The sequence below is a fragment of the Oryctolagus cuniculus genome, chromosome 6, assembly GCF_051225735.1.
Source record: "Oryctolagus cuniculus isolate XC-2025 breed Fujian yellow rabbit chromosome 6, ASM5122573v1, whole genome shotgun sequence".
In the NCBI taxonomy this organism is placed as follows: Eukaryota; Metazoa; Chordata; class Mammalia; order Lagomorpha; family Leporidae; genus Oryctolagus; species Oryctolagus cuniculus.
In genome coordinates this window covers 29558822-29585645 of record NC_142872.1, presented here as the reverse complement: position 1 = coordinate 29585645, position 26824 = coordinate 29558822, and the positions used below count along the sequence as shown (strand labels likewise).

The window sequence follows — 26824 nt, the reverse complement described above, 5'->3', positions numbered from 1 at the left end:
CGGAAGTCATCCAGGCTGAACGCTAAGGTTGATTCCGCCGGGCCGGTCTCAGCTTCAGTTAGCAGCAGGGATGGCTGACCGTGCGGCGCTTGAGGAGCTGGTGCGACTTCAGGGAGAGCGCGTGCGAGGTCTCAAGCAGCAGAAGGCCAGCGCCGAACAGGTGGGACTCAGATGGCAGGGGAGGGGCCGAGGCAAATCCAGGGAGGATTTAAAGCCCGAGTCTTCGGAACAGAGGTCAGGGACGCGGGAGAAGGGACCGGGCTGGTAGGGAGGAGGATGGGCCCCGTAGGGAGGTGGCCGGGGTGGGTGCCCAGAGAAGCAAAGCCAGGCCTGAGCAGACAGATCTGCCCTGCAGTCTGAGGAGGGAGGAATACTGAATGAATGGTGGGGGAGGCAGGGAAGTGACTGACGGATAGCCCAGCGACTTCTTTCCCTCCATAGATCGAAGAGGAGGTGGCGAAACTCCTGAAACTGAAGGCACAGCTGGGCCCTGATGAGAGCAAACACAAATTTGTGCTCAAAACTCCCAAGGTAACGGGGTTCCTGGAAGAAAACGCTGAGATAGTCCCTAACTCCATTCACGAGGGCACCCATGTCTATTTCCCCGGAGCAGGTGATGGGTGAGGACCTGAGATATTGCAGAGGACTGACAGTGGCTCCGGGCGGGAGTCATTCTGGGATGACAGAAACTAGGCCAGCCGGGTATGCAGGGGAGTCGACCTGCTGCTGCTCCTCCTTTCATGTAGTAAATATGCCTCCCACATCCCTGGTGCTGTACCAGACAGTGAATACACCATGGTGGACAATACAGGCTGCCCTCGGGGAGCTTACACTGTACCGAAGGAGACAAAATGCGAACAGATCATCCAATTGTGACTGTAAATTGTGGCAAGTGGTAAAAGGAAATAAAGAAGGATGCTCTGAGAAAATAAAGCAGGACTGAGGAGTCTGGGAAAAGGTCACTGATAGGGAGGAGATAGCCAGGGGGGTGAAGAAGATAGATCCAGGTAGAATATGGAAATCTTGAAGCAGGAGGGAACTTTGGTAGTTGCCAGGACCAAAGCAAGACCTGTAAGGCTAATACAGAAGCAAAGTAGAAAGGAATGAAGCTGGAGAGTCCTAGCGCATCTTCCAGGATTTCTGTTCAAGTGTCCCTTTGTAAGTTTTGTAAACAGAGTATTTACCCATTCATCGGGGTTCCCTTGGCACTCATTCATACCTTTATATATTTTTTTAAAGATTTATTTATTTAGTTGAAAGGCAGAGTTACACTGAGAGAAAAGGAGAGGCAGAGAGAAAGAGACCAAGTGAGGTCTTCCGCCTGCTGATTCACTCCCAAATTGGCTACAAGGGCCAGAGCTGTGCCAATCCGAAGCCAAGAGCTTCTGGGTCTCCCATGCAAGTGCAGGGATCCAGGCACTTGGGCCATCTTCTAGTGCTTTCCCAGGCCATAGCAGAGAGGTGGATTGGAAGTGGAGCAGCTGGGGCTCGAACTGGTGCCCATTTGGGATGCCAGCACTGCAGGCAGCAGCTTTACCAGCTACACCACAGCGCTAGCCCCATACCTTTATAATTGTATTGACTTTTTGTACTCACGTAGTTTATTTACCTTGAGGCTCAGAATCAGTGCCTGAAAATAAGTATTTAATGAATGTATTTGAAATTGAATTCCAAAGGAGAGAGATGATACTGTCTTTCTTGTGTTAAGATTAACACTTTGGGCTCTTAAATTCATTGAACAGTTCTTTCACTACACACAACTCATTTTCAAAGGTTAGAGAGACAGAATAAAATCTCAAAGCAGTGATATCAATGATTATGCAATCTGTAAAATGGAAAACTTAATGGATATTTTGTGATAGATTGGTCCTCACCCAAACTGAATTAGTCTTAACATCACTAAAAGTAGAGCAGCAAGACACGATCTTCTGCTGATGTGATGCAGTAAGAAGCATATAGCACCACCCATGAAGGATTCTTGCTAGAAGCTGAACCTGAATCTGACCAGGTCTTTGAACTAAGAGTTTATAGGAAATGCTATGTTATACCACTTAATAACATGTTAAATGACATATTCAGAATATTGTTAACCAGATCTGGGATGTGAAAATTTTTTAAAAACAAATGTCTCGGCCGGCGCCGTGGCTCAATAGGCTAATCCTCCGCCTTGCGGCACTGGCACACCGGGTTCTGGTCCCGGTCGGGGTGCCGGATTCTGTTCCGGTTGCCCCTCTTCCAGGCCAGCTCTCTGCTGTGGCCCGGGAGTGCAGTGGAGGATGGCCCAGGTCCTTGGGCCCTGTACTCCATGGGAGACCAGGAGAAGCACCTGGCTCCTGCCTTCGGATCAGTGCGGTGTGCCAGCCGCAGCGTACTGGCCTCGGCAGCCATTGGAGGGTGACCCAACGGCAAAGGAAGACCTTTCTCTCTGTCTCTCTCTCTCACTGTCCACTCTGCCTGTCCAGAAAAAAAAAAAGAACAAATGTCTCATTTTCATCAACAAATACTTTTTTTTCAAAAAAGGAAACTTTTAGATAGGTATATGTATAGGTATATACCTATTAGATATATGCATAAGTATATGTTTAGGTATATGTATACTTTTATTTTTTTTTTTCTTTTATTTATTTATTTGAAAGTCAGAGCTACACAGAGAGAGAAGGAGAGGCAGAGAGAGAGAGCGCGCGCGCGCGCTTCCATCTGATGGTTCAATCCCCAGCTGGCCGCAACGCGGCGCTGATTCGAAACCAGGAGCCAGGAGCCTCTTCTGGGTCTCCCACACGGGTGCAGGGACCCAAGGACCTGGGCCATCCTCCACTGCTTTCCCAGGCCACAGCAGAGAGCTGGATTGGAAGTAGAGCAGCCGGGTCTCAAACGGGCGCCCATATGGGATGCCGGCGCTTCAGGCCAGGGTGTTAACCCGCTGTGCCATAGTGCCAGCCCCAAGGTATGTGTATACTTTTAGATAGTATATGTATACTTTTAGTAGGTATAGGTGTATGTACCGAATACAAGGCATGGCCTTCATTTAGAATTGGATTCAAATAAGCCACTCATAAAAAGGTATTGCTGAGGCAACAGGGGAAAATGTAACATGCCTTGCTGGTAGATAATATTAAGAGGCTAGTTAGTTTTGTTGGTTATAAGAAAGACATTTTCATATTCTGAGTTTTTCCTTTTAAACCTTTATGTATTAGAGAATCATACTGAAGTAAGTATGGGTGGGATGATGTGATGTCTGAGATTTACTTTAAAGTACTTCTGAAAGAATGTCAGCATTTAAATGAAACAAGAACAGTGGATGTTAATGGTTGTTGAAGCCAGGAAAGGGATACATAGTAACCATAAAACTATTCTCTGTATGTCTGAAAGTTTCCATAATGTTAATAGAAAATGAGATTATGTTGGGGAGTTAATATCCACTGTAGTTTGTTAAATCACATTTTAAAAAAAGAAAGATTTATCCCAGGTGCTTGGGCCCTGCACCCCATGGGAGACCAGGAAAAGCACCTGGATCCTGGCTCCTGCCATCAGATCAGCACGGTGCGCCGGCTGCAGCGGCGGCCATTGGAGGGTGAACCAACGGCAAAGGAAGACCTTTCTCTCTCTGTCTCTCTCTCTCACTGTCCACTCTGCCTGTCAAAAAAAAAAAAAAAAAGATTTATGTTATGTATTTGAAAGGCAGAGAGACCAGGAGTGCAGGGCAGAGAGGTCTTCCATCTCATGGCTGGGGTAGAGGGTCTTCCCACATGGCTGGGGTTGTGCCAGGGTGAAGCCAGAAGCCTGAAACTCTATCTGAGTCTCCCATTTGCTAGCTGGGGCCCAAGTACTTGGACTATCTTCCACTGCTTTCCCAGACCCATTATTAGGGAGCTGGAAAGGAAGTGGAGCATTGTGGATTTGAACCTGTGCTCATAAGGGATGCTGTTATCACAGGCAGTGGCTTAACCCACCATGCCACAATGCCAGCCCCTAAAACAGCCGGCGCCGTGGGTCAACATGCTAATCCTCTGCCTAGCGGCGCCGGCACACCAGGTTCTAGTCCCGGTCAGGGCACCGGATTCTGTCCCCAGTTGCCCCTCTTCCAGGCCAGCTCTCTGCTATGGCCTGGGAATGCAGTGGAGGATGGCCCAAGTGCTTGGGCCCTGCACCTGCATGGGAGACCAGGAGAAGCACCTGGCTCCTGCCTTCGGATCAGCGCAGTCCGGCCGCAGCGCGCCGGCTGCGCTGGCCATTGGAGGGTGAACCAACGGCAAAGGAAGACCTTTTTCTCTGTCTCTCTCTCTCTCACTTTCCACTCTGTCAAAAAAAAAAAAAAAAAAAAAGGTGCAAAAGCACTTATGAATAGAACGGCTAATGCCTTAGCACAAAACAAGACAGTGGCACTTGGGGCTGGTGTTGAGGCATAGCAAATAAAGCCATTGCCTACAATGCCAGCATCTCCTGGGTGCTGGTTCATGTTCCAGCTGCTCCATTTTGTATCTAGCTTCTTGCTAATGTCCTGGAAAAAGCAGGAAGATGATCCAGGTGTTTGGGCCCTTGCCACCCACATGGGAGACCTGAATGAAGCCCCTGGCTCCAGGCCCTGGTAGTTGCAGCCATTGGGGAATGGATCAGCAGATGGAAAGTCTCTCTTTTTCTCTGTAACTCTGCACCTCTACTTTCCAATAAATATATTTTTTAAAGATTTATTTATTGGAAAGAGAGGGAGGTCTTCCATCCACTGGTTCACTCCCCAAATGGCTGCAACAGCTGGAGCTGAGCTGATCTGAAGCCAGGAGCCAGGAGCTTCTTCCAAGGTCTTCCAGGCAGGTGCAGAGGCCCAGTGACCTGGGCCATCTTCCACCACTTTCCCAGGTGCATTAGCAGGGAGCTGGATCAGAAGTAGAACAGCCACGACTTGAACCGGCACCCATAAGGAGTGACAGCACTGCACGCTGGGGCTTTACCTATGTCACTGTGCCAGCCCTGTATAATGAAATATTATCAACATTTGGCTGGCGCCGTGGCTCAATAAGCTAATCCTCCGCTTGCAGCACTGGCACTCCGGGTTCTAGTCCCGGTCAGGGCACCGGATTCTGTCCCCAGTTGCCCCTCTTCCAGTCCAGCTCTCTGCTGTGGCCCGGGAGTGCAGTGGAGGATGGCCCAAGTCCTTGGGCCCTGCACCCGCATGGGAGACCAGAGGAAGCACCTGGCTCCTGACTTCGGATCAGCGCGATGCACTGGCCACAATGGCCATTGGAGGGTGAACCAATGGTAAAGGAAGACCTCTCTCTCTGTCTCTCTCTCTCACTGTCCACTCTGCCTGTCAAAAGAAAAAAAAAAAGAAATATTATCAACATTTCAAATATCTGTATAACTATCACCAGCAAACCAATATTTTCCAAATAATCAATATGCATGAGTGAAAAATCCATTCAAAGTATAGGTTATAGTAATGTTATAGTAATGCATGTAACATGCATTTATCATGTAACATGAAATTTATCACATTAAAAAATTTTGAGGGAGTCGATGTTGTGTCATAACAAGTAAAACCGCAGCTTGGGACGCTGTCATCCCATGTGAGCACTGGTTCATGTTCTAGCTGCTGGACTTCTGATTCAGCTCGCTGCTCATGGCCTGGGAAAAGCTCCTGCCACCCATGTGGGAGACTGAATGAAGCTCCCAGCCTCTGGCTGCTGGCTTTGGCCTGGTCCGGCCCTGGCTGTTTCAGCCATTTGGGGTGTGAACCAGTGGATGGAAGTTCTCTCTCTCTCTCTCTCTCTCTCTCTCTCTGACTCTAAAAAAAAAAAAAAAAAAAAAATTAAGTGTATAGTTCAGTAGCTTGAAGTAAAAGACATTGGTATAATTTTGTGGGGAAAAAATGGAATTAAAAGGTAAGTTTATTTTGGTGTAAATTTTTTAACAAAATCCATGTATAGTTCTATTAATAATATGCATTTTCTGTGAACGTTTTGAAGATCCCCCAGCATCGTACACTTACATTGCCGTACAACCGTCACCACTATCCATCTCCAAAACCTTTATCATTTCATACTGAAACCATGTACACCAAATAGTACCTCCCTGCTCCAATATCCTTCAGCGTCTAGTGGCCACTATCCTACTTTCTACCTCTGTGAATCTGACTAGTCTAGTTACCTGTGTAATTGAGAGATTACAGGATTTTAATGTGACAGTAGGAAGGATTCATTGATGTAGCTTTAAGAGCCTATACTGCAGCCAGTCTTTGCGGGGCAGGCATTGTGGGTTACGCTGCCACTTGGGATGCCAGCGTCCCATATTGGAATGCAAAGGATCAAATCTTGCCTGCTTCCATTTTTTTGTTTTTGTTGTTTGAAAGGCAGAGTTACACAGACAGAGGGAGAGACAGAGAAAAGAGAGATTTTCATCTGTTAGTTCACTCTCCAAACTGCTACAATAGCCAGGTTTGGGTCAGGCTGAAGCCAGGAAGCTGCAACTCCATCTGGTCTCCCATGTGGGTGGCTGGGGCCCAAGTGTTTGGGCCATCTTCTGCTGCTTTCCCACGCACATTGTGGGGTTGGATCAAAAGTGGAGCAGCCAGGACTTGAACGAGTACCCATATGGGATGCTGGCATGCAGGTTGTGGCTTAACCTACTATGCCACAATGCTGACCCCGCTGCCTCCACATCTAATCCAGCTTCCTGCTAATGTGGCAGCAGATGATGGCCCAAGTCCTCGAATTTCTGCCATGTCTCTGGAAGACCTGGATCAAGTTAGTGGCTCCTGACTTTTACATGGCCCAGCCCTGGCTGTTACGGGTATTTGGAAAGTAAACCAGTGCAAGGAAGATCTCTCTCTCTCTCTCTCTCTCTCTCTCTCTCTCTCTCTCTCTCTCTGCCTGCCTGTCAAATAAATAAAACCTAAAAGATAGGGAGAGGGAGGTAGAGGAGGAATGAAGGAAGAAAGAAACTAGTACTAGTTGAATTTTTGGTGTAGTTCCATACACCAGTTTAGCTGAAAAGTTTATAAAATGCTCCTCCTTTTATAAAAACCTATGTGTATAAGGCTAGATTTTCTTCACATACTTCAAACAACATCGCAATAGATTGAATATAAAAAGCATATTTGACAATCCAGACATTATAGCTTTGCAGAGATGTAAATCAGTGCCATTCTTCTCACTAAATCTTTTTGTTTTGGGAAAATGGTTGCATTTTCCAAAAGTATCATTTATGTTAATCTGTAATGGATTTATTATTTGCTAAAAGAGCTAGTAAATGTCCTTACATTTTTGCAGTTTTAATTTCTAATACAGCAAATACTGATAAGTATAATCCCCTTTGGGAACCTTAATAAATAGCAAGAGTGGGACGAGGGCCTGAGACCAAAAGGTGCTGGAGTAAGTGGTAAAAGCCCTGAGTAGAAACTGATCTGGAAGGAGAACAGAGTTCTAGTCCTGACTGCCACGCGCTTGCTGAGTGGCCTTAAGTAATGCCTGGCTTCTCAGTGTCCTGTAATCCAGCCACAGAATCCTTCTGCCTAAGCTGTCGCGGAAAAGTTAACGTCCTGGAAGAGTTCTTGCAGACAGCACCACAGTTCCTTTGTCTGGTGCTCTGGTAACGCACCGGTGTAAAACCAAATAAATAGAAGAATAAATAGAGTGAGAAAAAAAAAACAAATAAATAGAAGAATAAGTTATGAGTGAGAAAAGAGAGAATTGGGTACCTAATTGCTTCCATGTCAGATAAACTGTAAATTGCTCCTGACTGTAGTAATGCTTTTAATAAAAAGCTCCAGCCGTTGCGGCCATTTGGAGAGAGTAAACTAGCGGATGGAAGACCTCTCTCTCCCCCTCCCTCCCTCCCTCCCTCTCACTGTCTGTAACTCTGCCTCTCAAATAAATACATAAAATCTTTTTTAAAAGGGGGGGTGTGGGCTGTGATATTCAGAGGGGAAAAAAAACTCTGCCCATGCCTTAAGGCTGTTGTCAGAAGCAAATTAGAGAACAAATAGTACTATTAATTAGGATTCAAAAGAATAGTCATGTCGAGAGAAAAGCGCTTGTAGAGTTTAAAATTCAACTAGCTGACTGAGTTTGAATTGGTTATGTTCTTGTTATCAGGCAGGTATTTATTTGTGTTAGGCAGGGAAATACTCTATTATTCCCAGAAAGAGTTTTTAGAAAAATTCCTTGGAGGCCGGCACCGCAGCTCAACAGGCTAATCCTTTGCCTAGCGGCGCCGGCACACCAGGTTCTAGTCCGGGTCGGGGCGCCGGATTCTGTCCCGGTTGCCCCTCTTCCAGGCCAGCTCTCTGCTGTGGCCAGGGAGTGAAGTGGAGGATGGCCCAAGTGCTTGGGCCCTGCACCCCATGGGAGACCAGGAGAAGTACCTGGCTCCTGCCATCAGATCAGCGCGGTGCGCCGGCCGCGGCGGCCATTGGAGGGTGAACCAACAGCAAAGGAAGACCTTTCTCTCTGTCTCTCTCTCTCACTATCCACTCTGCCTGTCAAAAAAAAAAAAAAAAAAAGAAAAAAAAGAAAGAAAGAAAGAAAAGAAAAGAAAAAAGAAAAATTCCTTGGAGAAAAGAGTTCTGAGAATTCTAGAAACTAGAACCAAGTTGAAAAGGAAATGGAATCTGGGAGGCTGACAGCAAATGGGTGTGGGCTTAATAGGGAATTAGCTGTACCCATTTTACAGCCCAGCAGCCTGTAGGAAGATCTAAGTTTGGGGAAGGATTTGCTTTTCTCGTTCTTGAAGTCATCCTTTTATATTTCTATAACTTACTCATGTTTGTTTTTCAATCTCATCCCTGGTTCCTTGGCTGTTTTTAACTCAAAGGGCACAAGAGACTACAGTCCCCGGCAGATGGCAGTCCGGGAGAAGGTGTTTGATGTCATCATCCGCTGCTTCAAGCGCCACGGTGCAGAAGTCATTGATACGCCTGTGTTTGAACTAAAGGTGAGACATTTAAGGAGAAACTGCATGGTGGAAGAGTGGACATACAAATAACAAAGAGGATGAGAAGAGAGAGGGCCTAAAGACCCTGCTGCTGTTGTGGACACAGGCCTTCTCCAATGAGGAAGAGTTCAGCAGTGGCACGGAGCAGCCTTTTATTTGTCTTGGTTGTGTCCATGGCTTCCAAGAGAGCCCTGATGAGGAGTGGAGGTTATTCTAGCTCCTTTCCCCTGCATTTTAATGAAGATATTTTCTAGATGCATGCATTCCATATGTATATGCAACCAGTCTTCTATTGGTAGACCTTGACATTGGTTCTAGTTTTTTACTGTTTTTACTGTTACTGGCCTAGCAGTTAAGATGCACACGTCCCATATCAGAGAGCCTAAGTTCACGCCCTGCCTCCAGCTCCTCACTCCAGCTTCCTGCAAATGCTTCCTGACAGTGATTTGTACAGTGATGGTGCAAACAATTGGGTCCCTACCACCCACGTGGGAGACCTGGATTGAGTTCCCAGCTTTAGACTAGTTCAGCCCAGGGCCATTGTGGGCATTTGGAACCAGTAAATAGGGAGTGCTTTCTCTCTCCCTCACTCACTCCCACCCTCTACCCGTAAGTTAATAAGAATTTTCAAAACAAATTTCACCACTCCCTGCTTAAAGCTCAGTGATTTCCGTTATACTTAAAATACCCAAACTCTTGGGGTCCGGCGCCGTGGCTCACTTGGTTAATCCTCTGCTTGCGACGCCGGCATCCCATATGAGCGCCAGGTTCTAGTCCTGGTTGTTCCTCTTCCAGTCCAGCTCTCTGCTGTGGCCTGGGAGGGCAGTGGAGGATGGCCCGGTGCTTGGACCCCTGCACCCGCATGGGAGACTAGGTATGGGGAACCTGGCCCCTGGCTTCGGATCGGTGTAGCTCCGGCTGCGGCAGCCATTTGGGGGGTGAACCAACAGAGGGAGGACCTTTCTGTCTCTTCTCTGTGGCTCTGCCTGTCAAATAAATAAATAAAAAATCTTAAAAAGAAAAATACCCAAACTCTTTTTTACTTGGTTTACAAACCAATAGATGATTTGACCACAGCCTTCCCCACATCATCTCATGCTTTTCTTCCTCTTGTCCATTACATTATTCTGGTCTTCTTTCTGTTTCTAGAACATACTGTCTTTCTACCTCAGGACCTTTTTTTTCTCTTGTTCTTCCCTTTTCTGTATTCCCTTTTTGCAAGTTCTTTGCCTGACTTTAATTTCAGATTAAATTATTTAGTACATTTTAATTTAGGGTCTCAGCTAAAATACCATTCCTCAAATAATCCTTTCCAACTGTCTTTTCCTAAAGTAGCCCTTGTCTACCACATCAGCGTGTTTGATTTCCTTTAGAGTAGCTATGACTGAAATCACCCATCGACTGTTTCCCTGCATGAATGTAGTGCCTGTTTCTGATTACCTGATAGCAGGCACTGCCTTTGTCTTGTTCTTTGATAGATACTTAGTGCTCAGAACAATGTCTACCACGGTGGACATTGGTCTGTAGGATCAAATCATATAAATGAAATTTCTGGGTCAAAAGAGTATACCCATTTATGTTTTTACCAACTGTATTTGTTTGCTTAGGCTGCCCTAACAGCGTGTCATAGAGTGGGTATCCTGAACAACAGAAACATGGTTTCTGACAGTTCGGGAAGCTGCAGGTCTGAGATGAAGTATTGGCAGGATGGTTCCTTCTTGGACCCAAGGACTCTCCATGGCTTTTAGATGACCAGCTCCTCCCTTCGTCCTCACATCATTTTCCCTCTGTGTCCAAATTTCCTCTTCCTATAAGGACACCAGTCACATTGGGTTAGGGCCTTTCCTATGACCTCATCTTAGCTTAATGACTTCTTTAAAGGTAATTTGGAGGTTGACAGGGGTTAGGATTTCAGCTTGCACATTTGGGGATTAGAGGACCCAATTCAGCCCATGATACCAACCGTGTATGGTTCTTTCTGATTCTATACATTGGGAATCTTTAGACTTTTTATCCTTGCCATTCTAGTAAGTGAAACAAGTTATCACCTGTTGAAGACATGACAGATCAGGACTTCTCTGTGACACCCAGAGGACACTGGGCTTTTGACATTGCTCAAATCTCAGATATCGTAAAACCATGAACCATGTATATTTGCTGGCCTAATATCCACTCATAGGAGTTTATCCTCAAGAATAATAGTTTTGAAAAGTAAAGGCTAAGTACCAAAACATACTTATTAAAAAGTCCTGGAAAATTTTTTGAAAATTAGGATAACCTAAACATCTAACAGTATAACATTAGGAAGAAAGTAAATACTGAGCTTTTTCTCACCAGAATGTTATGAGTCTTATAAAAATAATACTTCACTTGTGTCACAAAATGGAAAGAAGAAAATCAACACAAAATTGTTGTTCCTTTTCATTGTAACTGTTAAACACATAAGAATTGGGATGAAGAGAAAGGTAGACAGATTGAAATGTAACAATAGAGTAGTGGGTTTTTGTTTGCCAAACTTTCTTTAAAGTGTTATGTTCTTTTTTAGTATTATATTTATGATTTTAAGCACATTTCTTTTTTTTCCAGGAAACACTGACCGGAAAGTATGGCGAAGACTCCAAACTTATCTATGACCTGAAGGACCAGGGTGGCGAGTTGCTGTCCCTTCGCTATGATCTCACTGTATCTTTCTAAGCCAGGGCTCTCAGGACCTTGGATGGATTGGCCCTCAGTGGGGCTGGGGCTATTTCTAGCCTCAGGGATAGGGAGAGGAAGACATAGGTAGGTTTAAACATGAGGCTTGGCAGCTAGGGGAATTATTTCTCTAAACCATGAGTTGATCTTTGGCTAAACAGAACATAGCCTTGTCAATCTAATCATGAGTAAGCTATCTCCAAGCTGTAAGAGATCATCTGCTTAGAGAGCCCACCTGGGGCCCTTTTTCTGCTCTGTCCAATCTGTCTAGCCCCCTGCTGCACTTGCGGGCAGCTAGATAGTAGTCTGTAGCCTTGGGGAGACACTACCAAACAGAAAGGAGCCTTTCTCTTTCTTGACACTTCAGTTGCCCCTCGTGGTAGCATAGTTGATTCTGATGTTCAAGTGCTGTTTATCTTATGAGTGGTGGTTGTACCCACACAGGGAGGGGTTAGACCCCAGCTTCTGTTGGTGGCGATAACTTCCAGACAGTCATAGGAGGCACTTTCTCCTTAACTCTCTGTGACCAGGTTCCTTTTGCTCGGTATTTGGCAATGAATAAACTGACCAACATTAAACGCTACCACATAGCAAAGGTATATCGACGGGATAACCCAGCCATGACCCGTGGCCGATATCGGGAATTCTACCAGTGTGTGAGTACCGGGAAGTGGTAGGACAGGATGGGTAACTTGGGCCCTCCCTCAAGCCACAAGAATCTATTGAATACTCGTGGTGTCCAAAGCAACTGGTTGTCCCAGATAATGTTCAAGATTTCTATTGTGTTTTCATGTAGATTTCACAATGGCCTTGAGGGGAGGGCAGGAGACATTAGTATCTTTATTTTACATGTATAAATTTAATACTCAGCAGATGAAGGTATCATAGGGATAAGAAAATCAAAGTCAGCAGGAGAACTCTACGGCTGGTATCTTTTCTATTAATTCACAGTGATGGGATAGCAACAGAGGATGAGGAAATCATACTTCAGATATGAAATCACCAAGACTGATAGCAAGCTTCTAGATGAGCATAGAAAACAAGGATTAAGGATTAAGACTAAATAATTGCCCCACAGCAGGAGGAGGAATTAAGATGATGAAGAAATAAACAATGGAGGGACAGTGTAGTAGATGGAAAGGAAACCAGGACTGGTGAAAAGCCCAAGAATGCTGGGGCTCCTCTACGCTGATCAGTCATAGAGAATGCAGGACAAAGTCTGTGCTTGTATGCAAATAGGCCTTCATGGAGAGAGAACAGAGCTCCCAGAAGGCCGCTTCAGGGGGCTGAACCGTGAGAATCTCTGGCTATTCCTCTTGCTGCAGGATTTTGACATTGCTGGGCAGTTTGACCCCATGATCCCTGATGCAGAGTGCCTGAAGATCATGTGTGAGATCCTGAGCTCGCTTCAGATAGGCGACTTCCTTGTCAAGGTCAGAGCTGGATGGGGCTGGGAGGGCAAAGGTGGGCCTGGCCTTGCACAGGAGAATGAGCAGAGGGATCAGTAGCCCCAAGTGACCAGGGCTATTGAGGATCATGTAACTGAAAGAGTCCTTCACTAACTATGCCTTGGGTCCCCGCAGGTTAATGATCGGCGCATCCTAGATGGAATGTTTGCCATCTGTGGTGTTCCTGATAGCAAGTTCCGGACTATCTGCTCCTCAGTAGACAAGCTGGACAAGGTGACGACCCAAACACTTGACTCTTTTCCTAGATCTCACCCTGCCTTAAGAAACGGAAAATGAGATTAGGAGAGAGGGGTGCCTACCTCCAGGCCCACCAAAGGAAGAGTAGCCACAGGATGTAGGTCAAAGGGTAGCTTCTGCTTCTAGACTGTTCTCCAAAGAGGGTCTATGCTTGTTTTTTGGGAGAGAAGCTGCCACAGGGTCCCAACTGGTGTCTGTGTGTCCAGGTATCCTGGGAGGAAGTGAAGAATGAGATGGTGGGAGAGAAGGGCCTTGCACCCGAGGTGGCTGACCGCATTGGTGACTATGTGCAGCAGCATGGTGAGGAATGGAAGCAGCCTCCCCAGCTGCCATTCCCTGTCCCCAACCTCCCTGAAGTTGTATGAGGGTGTGTGTAGGGGGAAGAGTGTGTGTTCACACATACGTATGTACATACAGTTACAATCCGACCCTTTTCTTCTCTGTGTCAATCTGGCAAACAAATCTGTCTCCCCAGGTGGAGTGTCTCTAGTAGAGCAGCTGCTCCAGGATCCTAAGTTGTCTCAAAACAAACAGGCCATGGAGGGCCTGGGAGACCTGAAGTTGCTGTTTGAGTATCTGACCTTGTTTGGCGTTAATGACAAAGTGAGTCAAGCTGGGCATGGGAGGTCCCTGGAATGGGATTTCAGGTCCCTGACCCTAATCTGGTACTGACCACATCCTTGTTTCCACAGATCTCGTTTGACCTAAGTCTCGCTCGAGGGCTAGACTACTATACTGGGGTGATCTATGAGGCAGTGCTGCTGCAGACCCCAGCTCAAGCAGGGGACGAGCCCTCGGGCGTGGGCAGTGTGGCCGCTGGAGGGCGCTATGATGGGCTGGTGGGCATGTTCGACCCCAGAGGGCGCAAGGTTCCATGTGTGGGGCTCAGCATTGGGGTGGAACGGATCTTCTCCATCGTGGAGCAGAGACTTGAGGTAGGTCAAGGCGGTAAGAAGAAGAGAGTCTGGGCGTGTGATAGCATCTGAGCTGTCTTTGATCTCCAAGGGAGAAAGTGGTGCTGTTTGGGCAAAGAGCCTATCTCAGAAAAATGGAAAGAGCATTGCTACGCTTCACAGATTCCCACCCATTACAGGCCGGTTTTGTGGATCTCTGCTCTCCCTCTCTCCACTGAATACTGTACTCTGGGTCCCTGCTTCCCTCAGGGCTATCAGGAATCATGGTTGATTTATCAACGATCCAGAGCTTCCTCCTGACATGGAATACTTACCATTTTGCTGCCATGGGCCAAGCACTGTACTTGGTACTTTTCATGCGTTATCTAACATAATTATTAGAGTCCTCTTGTATTATTTGCATTATAGGTGAATTAATTTGCTGAAGGTCTTAAAACTTCTAAGTGGGTCAGAATTTGAAAATGCATTTACTACTTTGAAAGGCAGAGTGAGAAGAGAGAGGCAGAGACAGATCTTCCATCCTCTGTTTTCACTCCAAATGACTGCAGCAGCCAAGTTTGGGCCAGCCCAAAGCCAAGAACACAATCCTGGTCTCCCACATGGGTGGTAGGGACCCAAGTATGTTGACTATTTTTCACTGCCTTCCCAGGCACATTAGCAGGGAGCTAAACAAGCGGCAGTGTCAGACTTGAAATGCAGGCAGTTAACTCGAGGGTCTCAGTGCGCTGTAGTACTGTCTCCGAGAGGGAAGCATGTGTCTGAAGACCTGGGATCCCTCAGATGACTGCATGGACTCTATAGTATCTAGAATAGCACCAGGGGAGCTCGTCGTAGTCTGAGACCTTTGCTGCTGCTCTTAAATAGCTCAGTGCATTTCATCCTTTGGGGAATGCTCTGACAACTTTCCCACTGTTCCTATCCCCTTTTTTTTTTTAATAAGACTAATTTATTTATTTGAAAGCCAGAGTTAGAGAGAGAGGTCATCCATCCACTGGTTCACTCCCAGATGGCTGCAATAGTCAGGATTGGGCCAGGCCAAACAGCCAGGCGTTCCACTGTGTTGTGGCCTAACAGGTAATGGGCACCAGATCAGGAACCAGCTACTCCACTTCCAAATCAGCTCTCTGCTAATGCACCTGGGAAAGCAGCAGAAGATGGCCCAAGTGCTTGGGCCCCTGCACCCCACACGAAGAAACTCCTGGCTCCTGGCTTCAGCCAGGCCCAATCACAGCCATTGTGGCCATTTTAGGAGTGAACCAGCGGATTAAAGCTCACTCGCATTTGCACTCTCTTTCAAATAAAAAAAAAATTAAAAAATAGTTTTCTAGAAAAAGTCAAAGGACAACAACAGCATTGTCCATTACCCCTCATCCTCACACATTCTGAGTTCTTCCCTGTAATTGAATGATGAGAGGCGCGGTACTTTGTGCATGTTCTTGTGGACCATAAAAGTCCTAGGTGGAGATGAACTTAAAGTTACTGTAAATAAGGTACCTTTGTCCTTGCCTAAGGTTATTCTGGCAAATGGTAACTACAAATCAGTTCATTTCCTTTTTTCCTCCCTCCTGTCTTATACCCACTTGCTAGCTGAGACACTGGGCCCCTTCCCTGCGGGGACGCACTAACTAGAGGCTGCTGTGTTTGCTCCTTGAAGAGGCTAGCCCAGCTCCCTCTCATCTGCCCCTTCCCCAGGCTTTAGAGGAGAAGGTACGAACCACAGAGACACAGGTCCTTGTGGCTTCTGCACAGAAGAAGCTCCTGGAGGAGAGACTGAAGCTTGTCTCTGAGCTGTGGGATGCTGGGATCAAGGTACGGGAGGCAAACCCCAGGGCTACAGCGTACCTGGGAGGGCTGGACACCAACTACATAAAAGCTCACCCTCTAGTGGCTCCTGGCATTACATCGTGGAATGAAGCTTGGGCCCCCGGGAGGTTATCTGAGGACAGCAGAAGCCAGCCTTCATCTTCCACCCTGGTCCCCCACAGGCCGAACTACTCTACAAGAAGAACCCAAAGCTCCTGAACCAGTTGCAGTACTGTGAGGAGGCAGGCATCCCGCTGGTGGCCATCATCGGCGAGCAGGAGCTCAAGGACGGGGTCATCAAGCTCCGTTCAGTGGCTAGCAGGGAAGAGGTAAGGGGGCACGAGGAAAGGCGATAGCACTAGGGAGTGTATGCCGTGTCGGCAGGCCTATGTCTATTCAAGACCTGAACAAAGGTCTGCCATTCACGCTGTCCCAACTTGTAAAAGACCTAAGGGCATGCCTAACCTCTTGCTGTGGTTGTCGCAAGGTAAACCCCCATCAGCACATACACCCCATGCCTGTCTGCCTAAAGTATTGGGTTGGGTTCCTGCTTCCAGCTGAGTCAGAGCTGCTGACTGTTGGAAGAATCAGGCGCTCTGGGCGCAGTGCGATGGAAGATGTTCATTCCACCCTGTTCCCCCTTCCTGGCCAGGTGGACGTCCGAAGGGAAGACCTGGTGGAGGAAATCAAAAGGAGAACAGACCAGCCCCACTGCATCTGCTGAAGCCAGCCGCCTGTCAGGAAAGGAAGTGCAACTGGCACCATCGGAGGTGCACCAAAACAGCTCTGGACGTTCCTGGCCCTGCAGGAAGACCTGAAAGTGACTAAACAGAGACTTGTATTATGATGATTTTACCGGTAGTCACTGGCAAAAATGGGCAAGAACTCCACCGCTTTCTCTAGAGGGCCGCAGCCGATGAGTGCAGCATGCACCCCTGGGCTACAGGCCCTGGGTCTGAGGTGCCCTCTGCGGGGCCCCACTGCAGATAAAGCAGATTCGGCCCCAGTGCCAGTCGCCAAAGGTCCAATAAAATTGCCTCTACCACTGGAGCTTGCCTGCATCTCTGACGTCTAGCTGCAGAGCCTGAGCCACCCATTCAGGCCACTTCAGCGGAAAACGCAGCCCACCGCCTGGTCCGTGGGGCGAAGGGTGCCCTGAGGGTCGAGCGCCCAGCGCCTGGAAGGCAGGGCTGCCCGCGCACTCCACCGCCAGAGTTTCTGGCTTTCACCTGCGGCTCCCCGAGGGCCCGCGGCGGCGCACGTGCAGTGGATACTTCCACCCTTTAGAGGCGGGGTCGTGCGCAGAGCCAATGAGAACGTGGGGGGTGGAAGAGTAGAGAAGCTTCCAGAGGCCGTCGCAGAGGAGGTTATAAATAGGGTGCGGGAGGGCAAAGGAGGGAGAGCCATGCAGTCCAAGCGCGAGTGTGAGGTAAGTGGTTGGCGAGCATGGGCGCAGAGGAGCTCCGCCTGCTCAGCGGGGGGTGGCCGCCGGGACGCCAACGGCGCAGGAGAGGTGGGGGCGAGCTCTGGGCTCAGCCTTTCCAACCTGCCTTTTCCCTCAGCAATGGTGTGAGAGGGTGAATCCAGAGAACAAGGCGGCCCTGGAGGCGTGGGTCAGGGAGACGGGCATCCGGCTGGTGCAGGTGAACGGGCAGAGGAAGTATGGCGGGCCACCCCCAGGTACAGTAGCCGCAGCCTCGACGGCGCCCGACCAGCCTTTGGGGGAGGGGCCTGCCCCAGGCATCACAAAAAAACCCCAAACTGCCCGAGTTTATACCCCCTCCCCCAGCACATGAGGACACTGGACTTTGCCTCCCCGCCCACCCGCCCCGTCGAGTAAAGGAACCAGACATAACTTGCACCTACTTTCCGCCAGCCCTGTTAGTCCAGTCACGTAATTGTGCCAGGGACCGGGATACGGGCACTGTACCACTGGACTGACGGTCGCGGGTGCGAACTCGGGACGGTCCGGTGGATGACAGAGCTCCCTCCACACCCCCTCCCCCAGGTTGGGTGGGCAGCCCACCGCCGGCCGGGTCCGAGGTGTTCATAGGGCGGCTGCCCCAGGACGTGTACGAGCACCAGCTGATCCCACTGTTCCAGCGCGTGGGCCGCCTCTACGAATTCCGCCTAATGATGACCTTCAGCGGCCTGAACCGCGGGTTCGCCTACGCCCGCTACAGCTCACGGCGCGGCGCACAGGCCGCCATCGCCACGCTGCACAACCACCCGCTGCGGCCCTCCTGCCCGCTGCTGGTGTGCCGCAGCACGGAGAAGTGCGAGCTGAGCGTGGAGGGCTTGCCGCCGGGTCTGAGCCACCACGCGCTGCTGCTCGCGCTGCAGCCGCTGGGCCCCGGCCTGCAAGAGGCGCTGCTGCTGCCCAGCCCCGGGCCGGCGCTCACGCAGATCGCGCTGCTCAAGTTCAGCTCGCACCGCGCTGCTGCTATGGCCAAAAAGGCCCTGGTGGAAGGTAGGGCTGGAGGCGCGGGGCGGGGCGGGGCGGGGACGTGGTGGGGGCCTGACACATTCTGCTAGTCACTTTACACAGCAGTTGAAGTCACAAAATTTGGAGTTAAGCGTGCCTGGGTTTATGACCTTACGTTGTGTTTGATGTCAAGTTATTTCCAATAGGGCCACTGTAGGTGCATTAACACTTTTAATCTTCAGCATTTCAAAGAAACTAGAAACTTTTCCTGTTTTGAGAATTAACTATGTGCATGTGGTATTTGGGAGCTTGCCCGATTTTCAGCAAGCATATCACAGTAAAGATAAGTCATTGTGATGGTTATAGCAAGGAGCAACTTCACCCCCCTTTAGAGGTCATACCAGGAAATGCACATGCTGTTAAGTAAACACTCACCTGTGTAATTCCTTGGGGCTCCCAGGGTCAGGACTGGGTGGGCCCAGGGCTTAGAGCTGCTTTGTCTCTTGTCTTTTTTCCTGCAGGGCAGTCCCGCCTCTGCGGAGAGCAGGTGGCTGTGGAGTGGCTAAAGCCAGACCTGAGGCAGCGACTGCGCCAGCAGCTTGTGGGTCCCTCACTACGGTACCTTCAGCCTGAGGGCAACCGATTGGCCCTGGCCAGGGACAAGCTAGGGTCCCAAGGAGCGCGGGCTGCCCTGCAGCTGCTGTGCCAACGAATGAAACTGGGCAGCCCAGTATTCCTCACCAAGTGTTTGGGCACGGGCCCTGCTGGCTGGCACCGCTTCTGGTACCAGGTGGTGATCCCTGGGCATCCAGTGCCCTTCAGTGGCCTCATCTGGGTTGTGCTTGCCACAGATGGGCAGGATGGGCATGAGATAGCCAAGGATGCCGTGTCTGCACGGCTGCTGGAAGCCCTGGGTGAGCCTGGGGCCAGCCTCTTGTGGTCTGCTGGGGCTGAGGCAGGTACCATAGTTAAGCAGTGACCCCCGTCCTCTCAACAGAGGCAGCCTATAACGGTTGGCAGAGCCTGTGTCGGTCCCCAGCCCAGCAGGCCTGGGCAGCCGACCAGCTGATTAAAAAAGGGGGAAGGCACCTCGGCCTGATAACTTCCCTGTTGGGACATAGCCCCAGCGTGTCTGGGGCAGCTCAGGTTTGGCTTGAGTTACGCTGGTGGGCCTTGTCCTCTCCCCTTTGAGTCTCCACCTAACCCATGGTCTTCCCTTTGTGACATACCCACCCTGCCCTCCCCTGCTATTCCTTCCCACCCTCTGCACATGAATCTGTTAGATTTTTTTGACTTCGGTTTTTTTATTTGGGGGGACCGGCTGAGCCAAAGGGTCAGAAATTCTGCCCTTCGTCCCTAGCACTTGGCACTATGGTTTTGGTTTATGTATCGTTTCGACGTTTTCTATGCTGGTTGTATTTATATTAAACCCCTGGTTAGTATATACATGTGTCTGTGCTCTCTGGCCCCCAGCGTAGGGTTTGTCTTTACACTGGCCTAGAGAACAGCTGCCACAGGGCAAGTACTTCGTCCCATCAGTGCCCTGAGTCCTGGGCCTGCTGTGCATCTGAACCTGCACAACAGGGTATTACAGGTTCCAATCCTCCCTTAGGATCCACTCCAGGAAACAAAGACGTGCCCAGCGAGGACCTGTCCTGAGAGTCCACTCGCCCCTCAGTCACTGTCACCCTCCGTCTCCTCCCCTTCCTCCTGAGCCTTGGCACCCTCTTCCTCTTCCCTCAGCCCTGCAAAGAAATCATCAGTACTCCAGGCCTTGCTGCTCAGGGCTCGCAGGGGCCCGCCCTTTTTCTTGCGCCGCCGGTAGTCATCCACCACCACAGCTCGAAGCTGGGCCATGTCCCAAAACTTGAGGCGCTGGTCATGGCCGCTGCTGGCCAGGAAACGGCCACAGTGGGAGAGGGCTAGCTTCTCCACGGGCTCCCCGGCATGCTGGCCCACGCTGCCCACCACTCGGTTTGGCAGGATGTTGACAGCCCTGCCGGGAAAGAACAGTGTTGGGTACAGGCTAGCGGGGCTTGCCCTTCCCATACAGCCTGAGGGCTGTCCTGGCTTCCCTCACCTGATGATGCCATCGGTGGAGCCAGCGCACAGCAGACTCTCAGTGACCGGAACCATGCAGTCGATGGACTCCGCTCTCAGGGCAAAGCGGTCACTGGTGGCCCCAAAGCCATTCCAGTTGAAGAGGTAGATGGTACCTTCACTGGAGCCACAGGCCACCTTCTTCCCAAACTGCAGGGAAACAGGGCAGATCATGTCTGTGGCACCAGCTCAGACCGAGCCCCTAGTTTACACACACCAGGATCCCATCATACTCAGCTGTACTTTCATGAGGGTGACAGAGGTCAAGTCCCCAGATTGAGGCTCTGAGAGCAGCTCGAACCTGCGTCGCTTGATGTTGAAGACACCAAGGCAGCCATCCCCACTGCAGAGAACAAAGCAGCAGGCTTAGCCAGAAGCTCTAAGGAAAGCTTTAAAAAAAAAAAAAACCAACCAACCACTGTTGTCAAGCTCCACCCCCATCTAATGGGATTCCTGCTCCAGCTTCCCTGCCCGCCCTCAGGCAAAGTTTTAAAAGGGCCTTTTCCTGAACACCTGGCTCTCTTGGCTTCTCTCCTCTCTCGGCTCGCTCTTACTGTTCTCTCGCTCTTACTGTTCTCTCATCCTTCTTCGTCCCTCCCCTCCAGTCTGCTGGGTTTTCCCCAATAAACCCCTTTCCCTTAAAAAAAAAAAAGGGGGGGTGGGTTGGACCTGGCTGTCAGCAGCAGCTTCTTGGCTGGGTCCAGAGCCATGTCGGCGATGTACTCCTCATGCTGCCGCATGTCCATTAAGGGGCCCTCCTTCCGCTGGTCCCAAAGCCGGATCCCACCTGTGTCATCCCCAGTGGCCAGAACATTCTCATCCACCAGCAGCAGACTGTTGATAGGAGCCCTGGACACACAAATGCAGCACCTGGAGGATTTCTGTCCCAGCAGGAACTGCCCAGTCCTTACCTCCCCCCCCCAACCCCCAACTTCATACACACAAAAGGCTCCCTTACCCATGAGCTTTGGAAATGCGTTTTTCCAGCCGACCCTGCTCCACATCCAGAAAGTGGATGGCTTTGTCCTTGGAGACAGTAACAAGTTCTGGGGGAGAAGGGACAGGTCACAGTGCTGGTCAGTGCTCCCTTCCCATGGCCACGCTGCCAGCTGCTGCCTGCCTCTACTCACTCTGCCCGTCTTCAGAGAACACCACTGCACGGCAGGCCTTGAGGTGGTGACCTGAGGACCAGAGCTCCTTGGTTTCTCCCTCTTGGCAAGAGTAGGAGAACCTGGGGGACAGTAGGAGGAGGGTGATGCATGGAGTACAGAGACCAAACCCATAAAACCCCCGCCCACCTACTCAGGAGATCCTGTTTACACATCTCCAGGCCCCTATAAGCTTATCATCCCATTTTCCCATTTCCAGCGAGTTTAAATTATTAGGTCTTGTTTTCTTTCAATATGCAGACTACTTGGGCTTTTTCAACTCTGATGTCAAAGTACACATTCATTAGAAACTGTCTTTGGGGCCAGCGCCACAGATCACTAGGCTAATCCTCCGCCTTGCGGCGCCGGCACACCGGGTTCTAGTCCCGGTCGGGGCGCCGGCTTCTGTCCCGGTTGCCCCTCTTCCAGGCCAGCTCTCTGCTGTGGCCAGGGAGTGCAGTGGAGGATGGCCCAGGTGCTTGGGCCCTGCACCCCATGGGAGAGCAGGAGAAACACCTGGCTCCTGGCTCCTGCCATCGGATCAGCGCAGCGCACCAGCAGCAGCAGCCACTTGGAGGGTGAACCAACGGAAAAAGGAAGACCTTTCTCTCTGTCTAACTCTGCCTGTCAAAAATAAAATAATAAAAAGAAAGTGTCTTTGGAATCCTGGTCTGTTCCCACCCTAGCAGTATGCAGTAAGATGCTCTTGTGATGCTGCACAGCTGATACTGGCTGGTGTACTGCGTCGCTAGCTAGGATGTTTGTTAGCGCAAATGCAATCAATGAGTTACTTAGGATATTTTCAGCTTGCAATGAGTTTATCTGAAAGTAACCCCATTCTAAGTCACAGGAGTACCTGTACATTAATTCAAGGTACATTTGCTCAGTGTTTCTAATAAAAGATTTATCTGAAAGAGAAAGGGACAGACAGATCATTCTGCTGGTTCACTCCCCAAATGGTTGCAACCACCACGGTTGGGCCAGGCTGAAGCCAGGAGCCTCTTGCAGGTCTCCCACGAGAGTGCAAGGACCCAAGCACTTCAGCCATCATTTGCTGCTCTACCAGGCACATTAGCAAGGAACTGGATTGGAAGTGGAACAGCCTGGACTTGAACTGATGCACGTATGGGAAGCTAGCACTGCAGACAGCAGCTTAACCCACTGTGCCACAGTGCCAGCCCTGTCTAAAACTTTTTCTGAAGCAGAAACAGAACTTGATAAACCAAAGTTATAGGGATGTGCAGAAAGGTGGAGGTCTGGGTGACTCCTCAGTGTCGGGCACTGTAGATATGGGCAAAGGTAGACGGGGGCCTACATTTGGACACTTGCCTGACTACCTGGTCCCTTCTACAAGGTGCTAGTTACTCCCATCTTAAAAATGAAAATACATAAGTCACCTAGCCCGTGGCCATTAGGTAATAAGGGAACGAGGTTTAAATAAGTGAATCACATAGCAGAACTCTGCTGTTTAAAACCTTCAATGGCTTTCACTGCTTCCAGCCTACATTTTGTGCTCAAAATCAAACATGTATTGAGCACCTACCAGGGACTAGAGGCAGATGAAATGGAAAACATAATGGGCTACATATTACATTCCAAAAAGATTTTACAAATTCCAGTCATAACCCGTTTGCTGCAAGTGGCATTTTGTGTACACGTAATAAGGACAGGATAAATCCAGCAGTGCTGCACAAAGGGTTAATATATGGCTGGCATCCTATTTGGGTCCTGGCTGCTCCACTTCCAATCCAGCTCCCTGATGATGTGCCTAGGAGCACATTATAGGAATGGCCCAAGTACTTGTGCTCCTGCCACCAACATGGGACAGAGTGGGAAAGAGTTCCTGGCTCCTACATACTGGACCAGGTGGCTGCTACCATTTGGGGAGTGAATTGGGGGATGGAAAATACCTCCCCTGCCCCTCCCTTACACTTTCCCTGACAAATAATAAATCTTTTAAAAATTATCAGAGCCGGCGCCGTGGCTCACTAGGCTAATCCTCCGCCTTGCGGTGCCGGCACACTGGATTCTAGTCCCGCTTGGGGTGCCAGATTCTGTCCTGGTTGCCCCTCTTCCAGGCCAGCTCTCTGCTGTGGCCCAGGAGTGCAGTGGAGGATGGCCCAGGTGCTTGGGCCCTGCACCCCATGGGAGACCAGGAGAAGCACCTGGCTCCTGCCTTCGGATCAGCGTGGTGCGCCGGCCGCAGCGTGCTGCCCGCGGTGGCCATTGGAGGGTGAACCAACGGCAAAGGAAGACCTTTCTCTCTGTCTCTCTCTCTCTCTGTCCACTCTGCCTGTCAAAAATTAAAAAAAAAAAAAAATTAACAGAGTAAATCATTTGCACCCCCTAGGCCCACTGTGTCCCAGTTAAGGCTGTAGCCAGTGCCAGGATAGGCTGTGAACGCCTCCCTCCCTTGTCACCATGATAAAAAGACCAGAGCAACTCACTCGTAATCTATAAAGTTTTTACTGTGGAGCAGTAAAATGTGGCCATGGGCTGATCTGTGTTTTTGAAAGATCAATTAAACGGACAGAAGCTACAACGCAAGCGCCCCGAAGAGCCTGTTTCAGGATCAATAATCTGGTGGGGAATAAAGGGCCTTAGATGCCTCCTTTTCTTGCTATGGTCTCTGGGCTCGGTCACGATACCCCTGCTATTTTTTCTTCCTTTCGGTTCTTCCAACAGATCTGTGTAGCAACATGTTCAAAGCCGAATGTTTTAGGATGCATCAGACAAGAGGGGTTCAGCAAAATCTGTCGCTCTGCAACGTTCCTCCCTCCTGGTCTCAGCTCCGTCCCTCGGAGCTTCCAGACCAGGCGCTCCCGCACCCACCGTGTCCCGGACCTTGCAGCTCACTCACACGAACACGTCCCCGTCCACATCTCCTGCCGCCAGCAGGTCGCGGGAGGGGTGGAACGCTAGCCCACTGGCCGGCGCCTCCAGCACAATGTCTTCCGGGGTGTCCCTGATTCGGGCAGGGGCCTCCGTGGAGTCAGGGTCCTCCTCGTCACTCGCAGCCTCTGCAGGCCTCTCCTCACACGTGTGATCCATGTTTCGGTGAGTAGCTAGCGAGGTTCTGAAAGGACGCCACCACTCACGCACACGGTAGGAGGCGTGGACCAAGGCACGACTTCCTCTTCAGGAGTCGGGCCCGGAAGTGTCGCCAGGCATTGACGTCACCCGGAAGAGGCGGGTCGGCCGTCGCAGTAGGAGGAACTGACAGAGAAGCGGTGCCCCCGCGGCCCGCCGTGTAAGGCTGTAGCCCGTGGTGGAGTAGGCTGTGTGGCCGTCGACCCCTCCCTCCCTCCCTTGGGAATTGCGTTAAAGTTCACCCTCACCGATTGTTGCTCCTGTTAACTCTGAGGAGGAACTAATACCTTCGCGATATTAACATTCGTAGCGAGGTGAAACCAAGATGGCAAACAGCAGCCAGAGCGGTCAGGAAGCGGCAAAAGTCCCACACGAGACAGGGGTCGTAAACCGCCGGCAGCCAGCGCACACGCTCAAGCCGCTGCCGTCCGCGCCCAACCTCTCCGGGACCGAACAGTGGTGCCCTGCGCCTGTTGCTATAGTTTAGTTCCGGACTTTCAGTAGGCCGGATGGAATGGCAATGCCTAGAGCTACCAATGAGTTCCTGAAGAGGAAAATGGGCACTACTGCTGCGGTTCCGGATATCTCAGTTTCCGGGGATCCACAGTGATGGGAGCACCTGCAGGATGGGGCTGATGAGAAGGAACAAGGTGCTCCTGTGGCTTTTAGAGGCATGAAAGAATTGAGGCACCTGAGACGCTGCCTCTCCCGTTTGCTGCCTGGAAAAGTTGCTGTGTGGTGTTGAGAGTCCTTGTCTCTCGCTATGTGGCTAATCAGAGGGCCTCGACCACCTCCGTGAAGCTTGGAGAGACTCAATTTTAACCTTGCGGTCAAGCCAAACGTCTTGCTCCTAGTGCCCTAAGTTTCTTCGTCTGAGCCAGAGGTCTCTGTGACCTAATAGGGACAACAGCCTACAACCATGGAATCTGGGTGTTGTCTGAAATTAACCGTTTTCGGTGCTGTTGCATCAGTGTAATGTCAGCCTCACGGGTCATGCACAAAGCTGACTTACTCAAAAAGCCTTGTCCTATCCGGGTGAAAACAGGGCAGGGCCAGCGTTGTGGGGGTAAGCTACCACCTGCAGCGCTGGCATCCCATATGGCCACCGGTTCTAGTCCCAAGTGCTCCACTTCTGATCCAGCTCCCTGCTAATACTCCTGGGAAAGCGCTTAAGATGGCCCAAGTGCTTGGGCCTCTGCACCCCCAAAGGAGACCTGGAAAAAGCTCCTGGCTCTTGGATTAGCCCTGGCTTACACCAGTCTGCGGCCATTTGGGGAATGAACCAGCAGATGGAAGACCTCTCTCTCCCTCTCTAACTCTGCCTTTCAAAATAAATAAATAAATAAATACCGGGGGGGGGGGGGGCAGGGCAACAACTAAGGTAATTTTCTAGCATTCCTTGGATCTGGTGAGCTCACAGGTCTTGGGTTTAGCACAGGTAGCACCAGCTTGGCATCCAGCCAGGAAGAAGTGGTGACTCCTAATTGAGGAGCTCAAGATGAAAGGTCTGATAATGAGCAGAAAGAAAGAAAAGGGCAGGATACGATGATTCAAATGTCAGAAACCCACCCTGGACCTGGGCAGACTTTCTGATGAAATAGAGGCACCAAAACTAATGCACTACAATTGGGATTCCCATATTTGCAGGGCCACACTACACCAGTTCCACCAAAGCACTTCCCCGCCATTATCCTTTCAGCCAGAGGCAGTGACTGGCACTCAGTGTCACTTTAGCTCCAAGGAGGGCATCAACTCATAAAATGTTTTTGTTCCTATGGTGATTTTTTTTTTTTTTAAGATTTATTTCAAAGGCAGAGTTAGAGGCAAAGGTAGAGAGAGAAAGGTCTTCCATCTGCTGGTTCACTCCCCAGTTGGCCACAACAGCCGGAGCTGCGCCAGTTCTTCTGGGTCTCTCATGTGGGTGCAGGGATCCAAGCACTTGGGCCATCTTTTACTGCTTTCCCAGGCCATAGCAGAGAGCTGGATCGCAAGTGGAGCAGCCGGGAGTCAAACTGGCAC

At 50.1% G+C, this 26824-nt stretch overlaps 3 protein-coding genes across 7 annotated transcripts; 2 read left to right on the top strand and 1 right to left on the bottom strand.

The window, feature by feature from the left end:
- Positions 1–17: 17 nt before the first annotated feature.
- HARS1 (histidyl-tRNA synthetase 1) lies at positions 18–17092 on the top strand. The gene is made up of 13 exons (XM_002710255.6): positions 18–160; positions 442–531; positions 8806–8925; positions 11512–11607; positions 12150–12275; positions 12945–13052; positions 13203–13301; positions 13532–13625; positions 13801–13928; positions 14018–14260; positions 15932–16048; positions 16225–16371; positions 16695–17092. The coding sequence occupies exons 1-13, from the start codon at positions 71–73 to the stop codon at positions 16764–16766; spliced, it is 1530 nt and encodes a 509-aa protein (XP_002710301.3). The 5' UTR covers positions 18–70; the 3' UTR covers positions 16767–17092.
- Positions 17093–17321: 229 nt separating this feature from the next.
- Positions 17322–19911, top strand: DND1 (DND microRNA-mediated repression inhibitor 1). The gene is made up of 4 exons (XM_051844299.3): positions 17322–17471; positions 17605–17722; positions 18051–18512; positions 18989–19911. Exons 1-4 carry the CDS (start codon positions 17448–17450, stop codon positions 19444–19446), a joined length of 1062 nt encoding a protein of 353 aa, XP_051700259.1. The 5' UTR covers positions 17322–17447; the 3' UTR covers positions 19447–19911.
- Positions 19752–24892, bottom strand: WDR55 (WD repeat domain 55). Of its 5 annotated transcripts, none has more exons than XM_089335976.1 (8): positions 24576–24836; positions 23881–24004; positions 21698–21798; positions 21526–21613; positions 21237–21416; positions 20811–20910; positions 20548–20717; positions 19752–20463 (listed from the first exon to the last, which is right to left on the bottom strand). In XM_089335976.1, the coding sequence occupies exons 2-8, from the start codon at positions 23940–23942 to the stop codon at positions 20142–20144; spliced, it is 1023 nt and encodes a 340-aa protein (XP_089192102.1). In that variant the 5' UTR covers positions 23943–24004; positions 24576–24836; the 3' UTR covers positions 19752–20141. The 5 variants fall into 5 exon arrangements, 4 of the variants coding, with proteins under 4 accessions (XP_089192102.1, XP_089192101.1, XP_008253351.3 ...); XM_089335975.1 differs by having other exon boundaries at positions 23881–24008; positions 24576–24827; XR_016236210.1 differs by lacking the exon at positions 23881–24004 and having other exon boundaries at positions 20801–20910; positions 24576–24892.
- Positions 24893–26824: the final 1932 nt, after the last annotated feature.